The sequence below is a fragment of the Salvelinus fontinalis genome, chromosome 3, assembly GCF_029448725.1.
Source record: "Salvelinus fontinalis isolate EN_2023a chromosome 3, ASM2944872v1, whole genome shotgun sequence".
NCBI classification, from domain to species: domain Eukaryota; kingdom Metazoa; phylum Chordata; class Actinopteri; order Salmoniformes; family Salmonidae; genus Salvelinus; species Salvelinus fontinalis.
This window is the reverse complement of record NC_074667.1, coordinates 28,858,876-28,875,365: the sequence shown is the minus strand read 5'-3', so window position 1 is coordinate 28,875,365 and position 16,490 is coordinate 28,858,876. Positions and strand designations below refer to the sequence as shown.

Here is a 16,490-nt window from a genome sequence, read left to right as displayed (position 1 = left end):
ATATAAATAAGTAATAAGAGCTAAGACACTACACTTGGATTGCGTCCTACCTGACAGGTCGCTCCTACCAGGTGGCGTGGCGAGAATCTGTCTCCGCACCACGTGCTCTCACCACTGGTGTCCCCCAGGGCTCTGTTCTAGGCCCTCTCCTATTCTCGCTATACACCAAGTCACTTGGCTCTGTCATATCCTCACATGGTCTCTCCTATCATTGCTATGCAGACGACACACAATTAATCTTCTCCTTTCCCCCTTCTGATAACCAGGTGGTGAATCGCATCTCTGCATGTCTGCATTTGTGGCCTGCTGGAGGTCATTTTGCAGGGCTCTGGCAGTGCACCTACTTGCACAAAGGCGGCGGTAGCGGTCCTGCTGCTGGGTTGTTGCCCTCCTACGGCCTCCTCCACGTCTCCTGATGTACTGGCATGTCTCTTGGTAGCGCCTCCATGCTCTGGACACTACGCTGACAGACACAGCAAACCTTCTTGCCACAGCTCGCATTGATGTGCCATCATGGATGAACTGCACTACCTGAGCCACTTGTGTGGGTTGTAGACTCCGTCTCATGCTACCACTAGAGTGAAAGCACCGCCAGCATTCAAAAGTGACCAAAACATCAGCCAGGAAGCATAGGAACTGAGAAGTGGTCTGTGGTCACCACCTGCAGAACCATTCCTTTATTGGTGGTGTCTTGCTAATTGCCTATAATTTCCACCTTTTGTCAATTCCATTTGCACAACAGCATGTGAAATTTATTGTCAATCAGTGTTGCTTCCTAAGTGGACAGTTTGATTTCACAGAAGTGTGATTGACTTGGAGTTACATTGTGTTGTTTAAGTGTTCCCTTTATTTTTTTGAGCAGTGTATATATATTAAATATGTACTTTATAATATAACTCTGACTTGTGTGTGGTTGGCTCTCTCTCTCTCTTTATTTAGTAATAGAGGAAATTACCACGACACACGGTCACACTTATCTGCCCTCATTGGCTAGAAAGGTCTCGCCTGCCTTCCATCTTTGAGGACATTGTTAGAGCTCGACTAGCTTGTCAATATAGGCAATATTTTCTACACATCAAAAACATGAGGTTGAAATAGAAGCTGGGTGTGTTGACTCAATCCTTCATCTTTAAAACTGCATGTTTATTTGTTTAAAAAAATAAAAAGTTTATATTTCATTGTCACTAATAGAAAAGGTACGGAAGCACTGAAAGACTGAGCAGTTTCACAGCTCTTCAAGTATGTTCATTCAGTTTATAGATGAGTTTATAGTCTCAGCAGGGGCAGATCCAACAGGCCAGGCCAAGAGTGCGGGGCTTCAAGCTGAGAATATTCTGACTCAGTCCTGATCCAATCAGGCCCAACGTCGTGAATAGAATAGAATAGAATTAAGTCAAGAACCTATCAATTGCTTGATACAGTGATAAATTAGATTTTGTCCACAGCAGTGCACTGTAGCTAGTCACATCAATCCTCCCAGAAAGAAGAGCGGTTTGGTGAAATGGGCAAAGACTGGGGTGATTGAGAAAAGGGACAGAGGAAGACAAACATGGAAAAGAACATATTGGGAGTAAGAAAAGGGAGAAAGGAGAGATTTTAGGGTTAAAGAGAGAAATGGAAGAGATTTTGGGTGGAGAGAAAAGGAGAGCGAAAAAAGGGTAAAGTCACTAGCCATGTGGATCCTCAACATGCCAGCTGTTTACCTTCCCAATTCTGCCACAGGAGAAAGCCTTTAAGCATCTGCATTAATGACTGCAATAACAAGAAGAAACAAATTCAATACCACTTGAATCAATTCTAAAGTAAGAAAACGTCTTCCACGTGTAAACAATTGCACTGCTTGGAGAGAGCGAGATAAACAAACATGCAGATCTCCTGGCTCCTCATCCTCCTCCTTTCTCGCTAAGCCCGCCCTTTGAGCTGGCCTGGCTTCACCACATGCATCAGAGGCAGTGTACGGGTTTGTTAGTTAGTCGCCTCCCCCCACACCAGGCCCCGCCTCCTCCAGAATGATGCCAGTATCTATGTTGTGACTGGGTATGTTGGTACACCATCCAAAGTGTCATTAATAACTTCATCTTGCTCAAAGGGATATTCAATGTCTACTTTTTTTAACAATAATGGTACTTTGAGGCATTAGACAACCTCCCTATTTTTCATGGTTGAATCTGTGTTTGAAATTCACTACGTGACTGACCATCTTTACAGATAATTGTATGTTTTGGGTACAGAGATCAGGTAGTCATAAAAAAATCATAATAAACACTATTATAAACACGTATTATGCGACTTGTTAGGCAAAATTTTACTTCTGAACTTATTTTGGATTTCCAAAACAAAGGGGTTGAATGCTCATTCACACTTTTTTTTTACGTAATTCCACTTTGACATTATTTATTTTTATTTTTACCTTTATTTAACTAGGCAAGTCAGTTAAGAACAAATTCTTATTTTCAATGACGGCCTAGGAACAGTGGTTAACTGCCTTGTTCAGGTGCAGAACAACAGATTTTTACCTTGTCAGCTCGGGAATTTGATCTTGCAACCTTTTGGTTACTAGTCCAATGCTCTAACCACTGGATTACCTTCTACCCCGATATGGGCTATTGTGTGTAGGCCAGTGACAAAAAAATCTCAATTTCATACATTTTAAATTTAGGCTGTAACATAACAAAATGTGGAAAACGTCAAGGGGTGTGAAGACTTTCTGAAGGCATTGTATGTTTTACCATTTAGATATAAAAGCACTTTATCTATATAGTCCCCACATTTGAAGAAGTCACAAGTATTTGGACAAATTCATTTATAGTGTATTAAAGTAGTCACACATTTTGTATTTTGGTCCTATATTCCTTGCACCCAATAAATACATCAAGCTTTTGACTCAACAAACCTGTTGGATGCATTTGCAGTTCGTTTTGGTTGTGTTTTGGATTATGTTTTGCCCAATAGGAAATTAATTGTATCCAACCGTTATGGAAGGAGGTATCACACAGTCAATATAATATACATAATTACAGTAGATTTAGCATTTACTAGGGGGAAGAAATAAGAAAAATGCTCAAAGGGGAGTATGACCCAGACCCCTCAAAAAAAAATAATAATAATAATAATAATTATGGATAAATATGTCACAGAAACCAGTTGAACATGTGTAATACAGTAGAAATATCACCTGTTAAGCAACTTATTTACAGTATATGGATGTGTGATAAACAAAGGATGTCGTGTGAGAAAAAATGTATTTGTGTGAGATGTGTGAGACATAGAGTTGTAGTGTCAGTTTGTCTGCAGAAGGCTGTACAACCCATCCGGCTGGGCTGAGGTTGCTGGTCTGTCGGGGATTGAGCTGTATACGTGGTACGTATCAGACTAGAGGAAAGAAACAGATTCACTTTAGGGCGTCGAATCTACAGTACAGTAAATGTAATTCATAAGGTTTGTTTATGAGGATGTAACACCGATCTTAAACTGAAAGTCATGAAACACAGTGAGAGAAAGAAAGATACTTTTATCCTCGAGTCAGTCTGTCTGTGAAAACAATGCCATATATAATAATATAACAATATAATATATTACAACAAATAGGACATTTGTGCTGTACTTACATGTTCATTTGCAAATGCCTGTGTATCCACATCAACGGGACCTGCACATCACAGAGAGAGACAATTCCATCAGTAAGAGGTTGTGTATGTATGTATGAGTGTGTGTTTGAGGGGGGTCATGTGTATATTACATGTCTACATTGCATGTGTGTTACTTACTCAAGTTTGCCCTATTGCGTTAGTAACAGCCAAACAGAAGAAGTGCAAGTAACAGGGCTTGATGTCATTTCACACTTCTCCTGACTCAACCTCCCCTGCAGATATACAGCTCTATTCTCACGCTCCACAGATGCTCTGACACATTCATTTCTGTTGTGAGTGTCATATATGCATTTTGATATGGTGGATAAGGTTAGGCCCAACATTTAAGCATGTACAGTAGCTGTGCACTTGCAGATGGTCCCGAGATCTGAGGGACAAACCTGAGGGAATGAACGTGGCCAGTACAGAAGGGATCTGAGAATCGATTCCAGCATCTCCTGAATCCACCTGTAGTAGAGAGAGGGAGGAGAAGAAGAGAGAAGAGAGAGACTTTTTATCCTCCAGTCGTAACAAACTGACTGTCTATTCTACTTTCTAACTCGTGACATGAACTGCATTCTCCTATGTATCACAGGAAGTGTTTGTGGGTTTTGTGTCATTCTGAGGTCTACACATGTCCAATGCAAGATGTAGGTTATTTGATTTTACATAAACTATGTACCTACTTATGAACACATTTACAAGGTTTAACATGATTTAATGTATTCAGAAACCATTTTTGGTGAAAAACATCTAATTTGGTAATAAATAAAAATGACCATATAAATCTGTAAATAAATATAGCTGTTGGTTTGATACTTTGAACATTCATATGTTGAAGCACTACTAATGTAACATTAAGGTCTTGATCCTCAGATCAGACAGTCAGAGGGCAGAGGATGCTGGTGAGAGGAGTTATAGGAGGACGGTCTCATTGTAATCGTTGAAATGGAATGAATAGAATGGAGTCAAACACGTAGTTTGGATGTGTTTGATGTGTTTGACTCCGTTCCATTAATTTCATTCTAGCCATTACAATGAGCCTGTCCTCCTATAACTCATCCCACCATCCTCCTCTGTCAGAGGGGTATATGTGTACAGATACCACTGTAATGTAGAATAATCACCATGACTCCGCTGCTCACCGCTCCCATAGACACCAAATCATCTACAACAGAAACACAATGAAAATGGAATTACAGTGTTTGTACATGCGTGTATATAGTTCTGTAAGTCGTATGTGTGTCTATGTTGATGTATTTTGTTTGGAACATACATTGGCTGTGATCATCCTGTCTGGCTGTAGGTCTGTACAACATAAAAGTATAAGAAGGTTGTGGTAAGACCATCTCATCATGGACAATACAGAACTAAAGGTTGATACAATCTGCATCATATTCACAAGGGGAATTCTTACCTCTGAGAATTGGTTTTCTCTGAAAAACAAAAGAGGCTAAATTAATGATATTGAGTATAGCCTAACCTATACAATATGATCAAAATGAGTTGATAAATTAACCCATGCCATAGGAACTTACATTAATATCAGCACAGTAAATTTGCAAATTATTTGTTTTGCGGAATCAAATGTACTCACTGGTCCTCCTGCAGAGACAGACAGCTGTCAATCCTACCAGGAGTACGCCCACTCCAGAAGCCACACTCACTGCTGCCTGCCATAATTGCCACACTATTTGGTGACATGATGACAACGGGAGAGGTCATTAGCTCTTGGACCACATTATTGTTCTTCTAAGATAATGTGCACAGCTCTGTTTTCATATGTGTGAGAAAAGACAGTGAGAAAAGGATACTTACCCAGCATGCTTTCTTGACTGTTTAATTCCAAAACACTTTCTGTGGAGCTTTGACCTCCTGGGCACATGCAAGAGAGAAGGACAGTTTAATAACAGAGTTATGAACCTATTTCTAAGAAGAGACAAATTGTTTGATTCATCCTAAACCTTTGACAGAATTCACATTTGGCTATATTTGTATACTGGTTTATGCATTAATAGACAAATATTTAGCAAACTAAATTAAACCTATTGGCTATACTTACTTTCAGTTGGACTGGCTGGGGTGTCAGTGGTCAAAGTACAGCAAACAGTCGACCCTGATCCAAAGCAAATCATTGCATCGGATTATACAAAAATACATCTAAATGGGTTGATTTTAATCAATCAAATATCAACCTCTTTTTGTAACGAGGCAAATTTGTGATGGGAAAAAAAACATACAAAAACATGGAGAAGATAAGCTACTCTATTTGTTTTACTTATATTTGCTAACTAGATAAAGATGACTAAGAGACCTGATAAAGGATTCACTGCCGTGCTGGGGGTCAAAGGGGAGGTCAAACCTGGTGAGAAGAGATTACTCATATTACACAAGAACACATGTAAATGAATGTAATATCTAAGGTCATTAATTAAGCAGAAAGAGAGAAGTACACTGCACATTACCTACAAATCAGATGGACTAAAATACACAAATCTGGACTGGAATTACAAGCAGCTATGAATACATCTATTAGTTAACCGGTCAGAGCTTTAATTAATGAATGTGAACAAAGATATTGTATTTGCAAACTAAGTTTAAATTGGTGGATCTACATACTGGTAGTTGGTGTCACTGTGGTGTCTGGGGTAAAGGTACAAGTAACAGTTGAAACAAGTGGGAAGCAATATAACTACACAAGAATAAGGTTTTACATTCACATTTGGGTCACTTAATTTTACAGGCCCGTAATCTAAACTCTTGACTGTACAATTGGTATTTGCAGAGATGGTCATTTAGAGGCCAAACACACCTTCTGTAGGACTCTCTGTCGTGCTGGGAGGCAAAGTAGATCTAGGACCTGGAGTCAAACCCACTGAGAAAACACATAATAATGAAATTAGCATTTTATTCATGATCGTATTAATGATCATCATGGTGTTGTTGGCCTTTTGAAATACCTTCATGATTTATCTATTCAAAGTGGGCAAAGTAGGACTATAAAAATCACTACGGACAGATTGCTTCTAGCCCTGGTAGATTATATTTCTGCTCATTATAGAGATGATAAGACCAATTCATAAGGTGATCAAGTCTTTCAGGACAGATAAGGTGTTGATTGTTGTTGACAGCTTCCTAGAATGAAGTCACCATGTTATCTAACAGCAGAAGCATAACAGCGCATAGATACGATCTAAACACTCGACTAGATGAACACACATTCTATTACTTGTGCTGATGATCCCAGACATTGGTGTTGAGGCTGGTGTCATTTCTACAGAACAGCTTCATTATCTAAAAGAACCGCTTAATTTACACATGAACACAGCTATTCTTATTGCTGAAACCTGCTTTGCTTTAAAATAACAGCAGTGTCACTATAAAATGACAAATGTGTGGCCTACCTGCTATAGAAGGTGTCTGTATAGTTGTTGGATCACTGATGTGAACTCCCACCAGATCTGAAATCATTTGGGATTGAAATGTGGTATTTAGTTTGTTTGTCAGAATTAATATAGTCATACTAAGAAGATTCTAAATTCAAAGTGAGTCAGATCATGAAGACCTGCAGCCAAAGCTTTTCCCATCACTGCTGGAGAGAGAGATTCTGGTCCTGAGCTCACTCTGTAGTCACAGCTCACCTCCTTACGCCTCACTGACTGTAGACTTCTGATAATTTCCCTCTCAGTTACAGTGAATCTACAGAACCCCTGTTTGGAACCTTTGCTTTTTTCTTTCCAGATCTTTTCTGTGAATAATTGCTGACTCTCCTCTCCAACATACAGTTCACAGGTGGTGTCAGGACTGACGGATGCAGGGATCAAACAGATGACGATGAAGAACCAATCAAAATAGACTGTAATGTCTGGTTTTGGATCTGTTAGGAAAGGACAGAGACTCCTTTTTGCATCACTCTATTTGAATGTAATGTAAATCCAGCAAAAAAAAAAACGTCCTCTCAATGTCAACTGCATTTATTTTCAGCAAACTTAACATGTGCAAATATTTGTATGAACATGACAATATTCAACAACTGAGACATAAACTGAACAAGTTCCATAGACATGTGACTAAAAGAAATTGAATAATGTGTCCCTGAACAAAGGGGGGTTCAAAATCAAAAGTAACAGTCAGTATCTGGTGTGGCCACCAGCTGAATTAAGTACTGCAGTGCATCTCCTCCTCATGGAATGCACCATACTTGCCAGGTCTTGCTGTGAGATGTTACCCCACTCTTCCACCAAGGCACCTGCAAGTTCCCGGACATTTCTGGGGGGAATGGCCCTAGCCCTCACCCTCCGATCCAACAGGTCCCAGACGTGCTCAATGGGATTGAGATCCTTTCTCTTCGCTGGCCATGGCAGAACACTAACATTCCTGTCTTGGAGGAAATCACGCACAGAACGAGCAGTATGGCTGGTGGCATTGTCATGCTGGAGGGTTATGTCAGGATGAGCCTGCAGGAAGGGTACCACATGAGGGAGGAGGATGTCTTCCCTGTAACGCACAGCGTTGAGATTGCCTGCAATGACAACAAGCTCAGTCCGATGATGCTGTGACACACCGCCCCAGACCATGACAAACCCTCCACCTCCAAATCGATCCCACTCCAGAGTACAGGCCTTGGTGTAACGCTTGTTCCTTCACGATAAACGCGAATCCAACCATCACCCCTGGTAAGACAAAACCGCGACTCGTCAATGAAGAGCACTTTTTGCCAATCCTGTCTGGTCCAGCGACCGTGGGTTTGTGCCCATAGGCGACATTGTTGACGGTGATGTCTGGTGAGGACAAGCCTACAAGCCCTCAGTCCAGCCTCTCTCAGCCTATTGAGGACAGTCTGAGCACAGATGGAGGGATTGTGCGTTCCTGGTGTAACCCTGGCAGTTGTTTTTACCTTCCAGTACCTGTCCCGCAGGTGTGATGTTTGGATGTACCAATCCTGTGCAGGTGTTGTTACACATGGTCTTCCACTGCGAGGATGATCAGCTGTCCGTCTTGTCTCCCTGTAGCGCTGTCTTAGGCGTCTCACAGTATGGACAGTGCAATTTTTCGCCCTGGCCACATCTGCAGTCCTCATGCCTTCTTGCAGCATGCCTAAGGCACGTTCACACAGATGAGCAGGGACCCTGGGCATGTTTCTTTTGGTGTTTTTAGAGTCACTAGAAAGGCCTCTTTAGTGTCCTAAGTTTTCATAACTGTGACCTTAATTGCCCAACGTCTGTAAGCTGTTAGTGTCTTAATGACTGTTCCACAGGTGCATGTTCATGAATTGTTTATAGTTCATTGAACAAGCATGGGAAACAGTGTTTAAATCCTTTACAATGAAGATCTGCAAGTTTTGGATTTTTATGTATTATCTTTGAAAGACAGGGTCCTGAAAAAGGGACATTTCTTTTTTTGCTGAGTTTAAATGTCACAAGTGACACTGACTCTTACTAAATTGGAGCCTGTCATTCTCTTTATATTACGTATCAGCATGTCTTATATCATTCCTATTTATGAGTGCCATTTAATAATGTGTGCTGTGTCTTTACAACGATTGCCTTTCACTTAATTCTCTTAACTTCACTAGGGTAGGGGGCAGCATTGTGAATTTTGGATGAAAAGCGTGGCCAAAATAATCTGCCTGCTACTCAGGCCCAGAAGATAGGATATGCATATAATTAGCAGATGTGGATAGAAAACACTCTAAAGTTTCCAAAACTGTAAAAGTAATGTCTGTAGGTATAACAGAACTGATATGGCCGGTGAAAACCTGAGGAAAATCCAACCAGGAAGTACCATTATTTTTAAAGGCTGTTTTTCCATTGAAAGCCTATCCACCATACAAATACTTAGGACCCAGTTCATGAGCTCCGTGGCTTCCTCTACATGTGGCCAGTCTTTAGGCATTGTTTCAGGCTTTTACTCTGAAAAATGGGGAGATACAGCACCTTCAATCAGTGGCCAGTTGAAATTTCCATTCATCAGCCATGCGCCTGATCGGGAACGCGCCTTTCTTGTTTCTCCTTTCCTATTGACAAAGCTTTTGTCCGGTTGAAATATTATTGATTATTTATGACAAAAACAACCGGAGGATTGTTTTTAAACATAGTTTTGCATGTTTCTATTAACTTTTATTGTACTTTTTAAAAACTTTTTGTCTGGAATTAGTGTACGCACCTTAAGCATTCGGATTATTGGACAAAACGTGTGAACATAAAGGAGGTATTTGGTCATAAAGAGGGACATTATTGAACAAAACAAACATTTATTGTCTAACATGGAGACCTGGGAGTGCCACCAGATGAAGATCAAAGGTAAGTGATTAATTTTAATGCTATTTCTGACACTCTCCATGGCTGGAAAATGGCTATATAGGTTTCTGTGGCTAGGTGCAGACCTAACATAATTGCAAAGTGTTCTTTCTCCGTAAAGCCTTTTTGAAATCTGACACAGCGGTTGCATTAAGGAGAAGTTTATCATTATTCGTATGTTTAAAACTTGTATCGTTTATCAATGTTTATGGTGAGTATTTCTGTAATTTGATGTGGCTCTATGCACTTTCACCGGACATTTGTTTGAGACAATGCATTTCTGACCATAACGCGCCAATGCAAACTGAGATTTTTGGATAGAAATATGAACTTTATTGAACAAAACATACATGTATTGTGTAACATGAAGTCATATGAGTGCCATCTGATGAAGATCATCAAAGGTTAGTGATTAATTTTCTCTCTATTTCTGCTTTTTGTGACTTCTCTCTTTGGCTGGAAAAATGGCTGTATGGCTTTCTGTGACTAGGTGCTGACCTAACATAATCGCATGGTGTGCTTTCGCAGTAAGCACCTTTTTGAAATCGGACACTGTGGTTGGATTTACAAGACGTTTATCTTTAAAATGGTGGATAATACTTGTATGTTTGAATTTTAATTATGGGATTTCTGTTGTTTTGAATTTGGCGCCCTGCAATTTCACTGGCTGTTGTCAAGGTGGGAAGCTAGCGTCCCACTTGTACCAGAGAGGTTAATTACCTTTCACTTACATTCTCACGTGTGAAATCAAATTGAATCGCATGGACTATTTTGCTTGCTTGTATGGTGTGCTGTGTTTCCACAGATTAGCATGGACTAAAGTTACATTGAGACAGCTGTTGCCAATTCTCTATCACCTCCTCCCTCCCCAAACGAATTGCTAAACACGCCCCAGAACTAGAGTGAACTAGAACTAGACTGGTACCCTGAGCTCTCTGCAGCACTACTTAGGGAAAGTGCTTGTTTTGAACGTATGAGTGTGACCCCAATTGTTGGCCAGTACATCCTCTAATTGTATGTTTTCTGTCCCCCACGACTACAGACACGGGGGACACGCCTGACGCAGCTGAGAGGCTACATCCAACTCTACCACGCAGCCAGGCCGGTGAGGAGCGAGGGACAGAAGGCGACCTGCCATTGAACACCAAACCAGCAATCGACTACCAGACCACCCATCGACTAACGATCCCTGCTCGGGAGGAAGAGCCGAACCCTGCTCGGGTAGAGCCGAACGAACAAACCCTGTTTGGAAGGACCTGAATGAACATTGGCCACCAATCAGGAATCAACTGCTGTGTTAGTTTAGCCCGTTGCTTCTAGTTAGCTTACAGCCCTAAATCCCAGCCTATTTATATATAGGGCCGTAGTGATACTGTGTATTACTGTGTCAAGCTGAGTTTATAAAGAACCTTTGATTGTACTTTGGCCTGTCTCTGTGGTTGTTTGCGGTGAGATCTTAGAACTCTACTTTTGACATGTACATATCAAATATTTATTGTCTTCACAACAACTATTTTTAAAATTACATTGGATGAGATTGTGATTTAAACAGAATCAGTCAAGACAATCTGAATATAAAATTTCTTACCAAGAATAGTAAGAGAGACAGAACCACTGTGCATCGATGGATAGTAAGTTTCTACTGTGTAAAAACATCTCAGTTTGATCTCAGCAGATGAACTTTGACCTGCCCATGAGAGCAGCTCAGTCCCCGTGAGTGACCGCATACAGGGTGAGTGTTAAGGATCTCTCTCCTCTGTGTAGAAGTAACAGTGAGACACAGTGACAGATTGTAGAGTCTGACAGCTGAGTCTCTCTCTCTGATGACTGTAGAACTCACTGTCAGCCTGGGAGGAGGTGGGTCTCTTTGAAAGTTGCATTTAAAAAACATTACAGGTAATCCATACATACTAACAGTATGTAAAATCCATTAATAAAATGTTAAACTATATCAGCATTTATGTTTGTACAAAGTACAGTAAATCCTGTCATTATGTGAAATGAAGACGTTTAAGAAATACGACAGAAGTTCTCATTTTCAGAACGAGCATAATTAATACGGTATAACAGTGAAGTGTATCATTGTTTAAACCACCAACTTACCCTGAACAGTGACTGAGACAGGGTCACTTAAAGGAGATGTGTGAGACTCCCTTACAGTGTAGTAACATGTCACTTTGATCACAGCTGGAAATGTTGGACCAGACCTCTTCAGCAGCTCAGTTCCTGTTATTGTCTGCATACACGATGAGTCTGGAATCTTCTCCCCCCCCATGTAGAAGTAACAGTGAGACACAGGGAGAGAGGGAGGAGTCTCACAACTCAGCTGAACTGATTCTGTCTCTCTGATGACTGTAGAACTCACTGTCAGCTGAGGAATGTCTGTGAGAATAGGGGAATTAAGTATTTAGCATTTTGTGGTTTTGAGAAATGTACTGATAGCCTAATCCCTCCTTGTTATTTCAGACTTAATGATCTTGAGTCCATTACTTTATGCAGCGACAATATGGGAAATTAAGGAGATATAATATATTCCTTGATTGCTTCATGTAATAGCTAATGACAACACACAGTATGATAACATATCCCAAGAGGAACATGGTAATGATGGCACAACAGTACATTGTTTACAAACATTCAAATAGTCTTCTTACCCTGAATTGTGACTGTTGACGGCTCACTGTATATGGATCTAAACTGTGAACCTGTAGCACTGTACTGACATTGTATTTTGACCTCAGCTGGTGAACTCTGACCTGTCCACTTCACCAGTAGTGTTCCTGTGAGTGTCTGTTGACAGGGTGATGGTAGGGTGAATTCCACTTGCCCTCCCATTTTGAAGTAACACTCAGAGACAGATGGAGGAGTCTGACAGTTCAGCTGAACTGAGTCTCTCTCTTTGATGACTGCAGGAATCACTGTTAGACTGGGCTGAGGAAGATCTGTGAGATCAGAGGGATGATGGAGTGTCTTTTTTAATTGAATTCTAAATTAATTTTCAATGTTTAACTACTCATACAGATAATGTACCACTAAATATTAAGTTTGAAAGAGAAAAACAATTAAGACACTGTTGTCTATTTAAGACATAAACAATGAGAACGTGCCAGGAACAGCCCTTAGGAGGGAGTTATCACACAATAATCCTCAGCTTCGATGGGCATTTAGCTTTTTGTAAAACGGTTGCCAACATTTAAACAAAAGATGAAGGACATGTCATTCATTAAAGACGTAATATTGTTCTGAGTAGATGTGTTTTATTTTCATCCTTCCACCTGGACATATGCTCATTTTTGGAACATTGCTATACGGGAACAGCCAAACAATCGAAGTGATGGATTTTTTTCTGACCAGAACTGTCCCAGAGCTTGGGGAAGTGTGTCTGCACTTGTGCTGCAGCGGCAGGTGCACAAAACAAAACTTTACCAGCATCATACATATCGGTGAATCACTGTGACAATGAAATACAAGTGATAGTGTAATCAATCTGTAAAAACTACGTAAAAAAGTAACGAACGTGTTAAATGATTATGTGACGTACAGTCATATCCAGGTCCTGATTGGTCAACAAGCTTATTTGACGTTTCAAATAGTCTTATTTGATGGATCAAACAGTGTTATTTCCTGTGTATCTTGTTTGAAATGCAAAGACCCAAATGGCGTTCCATACTTTCCAGTGAATGACACACTGACGTCACGTACAGATGCGCGTGACTCTTGGCTGCAGTAAGAAAGCCACGGCATCTGCGCCCATTCAACATAGCCTAGATCTACGTTTTTATTACTTCTAAACAAAATAACTTTTTGCCGGCTCTCCTACGCTTACAATGGTGTTTAGATTCTTGCTTGAACAGTCACTAAGATTATATTTGGTTGTGATCGTTGTAAAATAACTATTTTGGATGCAGCAAGTTGTTAGCTAGAATGCTAACGCTCACTGACATGGCCATAGGCTGTCGCAAAAGATAGCCAAAGGGTCATTTTACTGGTTGAAGTTGAAGTAATTGAAGTATAATGCAGTTGATTTGCGATGATGACTCAAACATTATATTAAGCAGGACATTCATGAGCCTTAAACTCCAATTATAATCCAAAAGTAGTGTGAAATGCGCTCATATGCAACATGTAAATAGAGGCTTTTTTGATTGCCGTTCTATAAAAACTACGTTGTGCGCATCGCGCCGGTGCGGAAACAGTTGCTAACACAAAAATTGTCTATTCACTATTCCATTTGACTGCTCAATCCACTATCACATCAGCCCAGCCAGGCAATTTATAAACTTGATCTCCACTGTGAAAAGCATCTAGATATTATATCCCATTTATTTTAGACTAGCATTTGGTTTTCAACAGCGGAGATTTGTGTTAAGATTTTTATTAACCTTGCTGTCTGTCTCCGACATTTGCAGCATTGTTTCAATATTGAAATTGTATATCCAGCTGTCCCACAGTAATGAACAAATGTGTCGGGATGAGACAGTCTAGCACCTTTTCTCAGCCAGTCCAAATCATGAATCAGTATAATTTTTATGGATATATACAAAGAAATGACAACAGAAAAACACGAAATGCAGCTAGTTTTCGGTCATTCCAGCTCATGTGAGGATCGACGCTGGAGAGAGGAAGCAGGTACAGGGAGAGCATTTAGTAACGGACATGAAACAGGACAGGAACAGCGTCTGGACAGGGGACAAAATAAAGACATCAATGCTGAGACGGGGATGAAACAGAGGAAACAGACAAATAAAGTGGAGGCAATCAAATAGTGATGGAGTCCAGATGGGTCCAATGAAGCGCAGGTGCACGTAACGATGGTGACAGATGTGCGTAATGATACGCAGTCTGACACCAGAGCCAGAGAGGGAGAGCAGAAGCAGGCATGACACTTCAATTTGAAGTGACTCTGTTAGCTGTGTATTATAGTTGGCTAGCTCCTCTGAATAGTGTCCTGGAGAGAGAGCACATTTTCTATGCCAGGCAAAATCGCGCATCGAGTCAATTGCTCATTGTTATGGCTGAATCCCCCCCCCCCCCAAAAAAAAAATCTATAGAAAACAACTTAATTAAACAAATGCAAATGCAGCTTCTTTGCTGTTATTCTGGCTGCACTGTTTGACGTGACTGTGTTAGCCGAAGTTGCCAAGCTAGCAAGCAAGGGATAAGAACATTGACAGCCATCATGGCAACGAAAGATTTAGAATGATCAACCAGCTGGCTTGGGTACCAACCCTAGATCTGTGTTGGGACTACACAGAGTGTACCAAAAAGTCAGGGCATGAATTTTACAATATGTCAAAAGCATTCCACAGGGAAGTTGACTCCAATGCTTCCAACAGTTGTGTCAAGTTGGCTGGATGTCCTTTGGGTGGTGGACCATTCTTGATACGCACAGGAAACGGTTGAGCGTGAAAACCCCAGCACTGTTACAGTTCTGGCACCTTCTACCATATCCTGTTCAAAGGCACTTAAATATGTTGTCTTGCCCTTTCCCCTCTGAATGGCACACATACACAATGCATGTCTTTAACCTGTCTCCTCCCCTTCATCTATTTACTGATTTAAGTGGCTTTAACAAGTGACATCAATATGGGATCATAGCTTTCACCTGGATTCGCCTGGTCAGTCTATGTCATGTTAATGTTTTCTATACCCAGTGTATACAGCATCTCGTGGAAAAAATGAAATTGTATTAATAAATTAATCAAAATAACGTTTTTATAAAAAATATGTCAATCAATATTTTAATATTTTGGTAACCCGTTGTTTTGTCTGGTAGCCCAGAAAGTTACATATTGCAGCTTTAAATTCATAATAATGATACTGACCTTTGGCTTCGAGGTACTGGAAGGTATCTGGACATAACAAAATGGGTCATTATCATGCTCTTTTTGCCATTATGAAAAATAAGAAAACATGAGATGGGAACACTTTACACAAGTTGGCGAAGCAGAATAGCCCATAACGCATTCACAGCCATGTTATCAAGCAGTGGTCATTCTTATCTGAACAAAATGTAAAATAATGACAGAGAAATATAAATCAATAGGATGATCAGTGGAATAAGACACACTTATTATAACCATAACATGTTGAAATATTAAGAGTTCCTAAAGTAAAAGACTAAAAGAGGGGAAAGAAGAATGAAATATCCTGTAGCACAAACAGATGATGGAATGGAAAAATAACTCACCGAAAAGGAGGATGAGCAAAAACAGATGACCAGCCATATCAGGGATGAACAACGTAATTATTTAGAGAGATACATACATACTGTTAGTCTGACTTCACAGAAGATGGGGGCAGTGACTGGGACAAAGAATAAATGTTTCAATAGAAAAGCAGATGCGGAGATTGTTCACAGGAAAACCACAGATGTCTCATATAGCAACTGTGGGCTAATGTCATGTTGCAGAGGACAAGGAGGCTGAACATTCAGAATCATTTATCTGTAATTATTTTTAGGTTCTCAAGCTATCTGTCTATATTTATCTTCGACTTCTGTTAAGTTTTTGACTGCTGCACAAAGTTTAACTACAAAAACCCTGCATTTGTGGTTGAGAGT

General features: G+C 40.3%; 1 protein-coding gene across 2 annotated transcripts; it reads right to left on the bottom strand.

The window, feature by feature from the left end:
* Positions 1-1,042: 1,042 nt before the first annotated feature.
* LOC129843251 (mucin-2-like) lies at positions 1,043-16,289 on the bottom strand. Of its 2 annotated transcripts, none has more exons than XM_055911870.1 (16): positions 16,119-16,289; positions 15,754-15,780; positions 12,583-12,870; positions 12,032-12,310; positions 7,034-7,090; positions 6,442-6,504; positions 6,249-6,272; positions 5,692-5,745; positions 5,448-5,504; positions 5,227-5,319; positions 5,047-5,065; positions 4,906-4,937; positions 4,757-4,797; positions 4,031-4,097; positions 3,609-3,649; positions 1,043-3,372 (listed from the first exon to the last, which is right to left on the bottom strand). In XM_055911870.1, the coding sequence occupies exons 1-16, from the start codon at positions 16,153-16,155 to the stop codon at positions 3,280-3,282; spliced, it is 1,272 nt and encodes a 423-aa protein (XP_055767845.1). In that variant the 5' UTR covers positions 16,156-16,289; the 3' UTR covers positions 1,043-3,279. The 2 variants fall into 2 exon arrangements, with proteins under 2 accessions (XP_055767845.1, XP_055767837.1); XM_055911862.1 differs by lacking the exon at positions 6,249-6,272 and adding an exon at positions 5,944-5,991 and having other exon boundaries at positions 16,119-16,287.
* Positions 16,290-16,490: the final 201 nt, after the last annotated feature.

Bases quoted from the DNA above. Each gene is read 5' to 3' on its own strand.
- LOC129843251 (XM_055911862.1), bottom strand. From the start codon at position 16,155: ATGGCTGGTCATCTGTTTTTGCTCATCCTCCTTTTCG. The intron at 12,311-12,582 runs GTAAGAAGACTA...CTATTCTCACAG, and splicing joins GTCAACAGTCACAATTCAGG to ACATTCCTCAGCTGACAGTG. The intron at 6,505-7,033 runs GTAGGCCACACA...GTGTTTTCTCAG, and splicing joins ACAGACACCTTCTATAGCAG to TGGGTTTGACTCCAGGTCCT.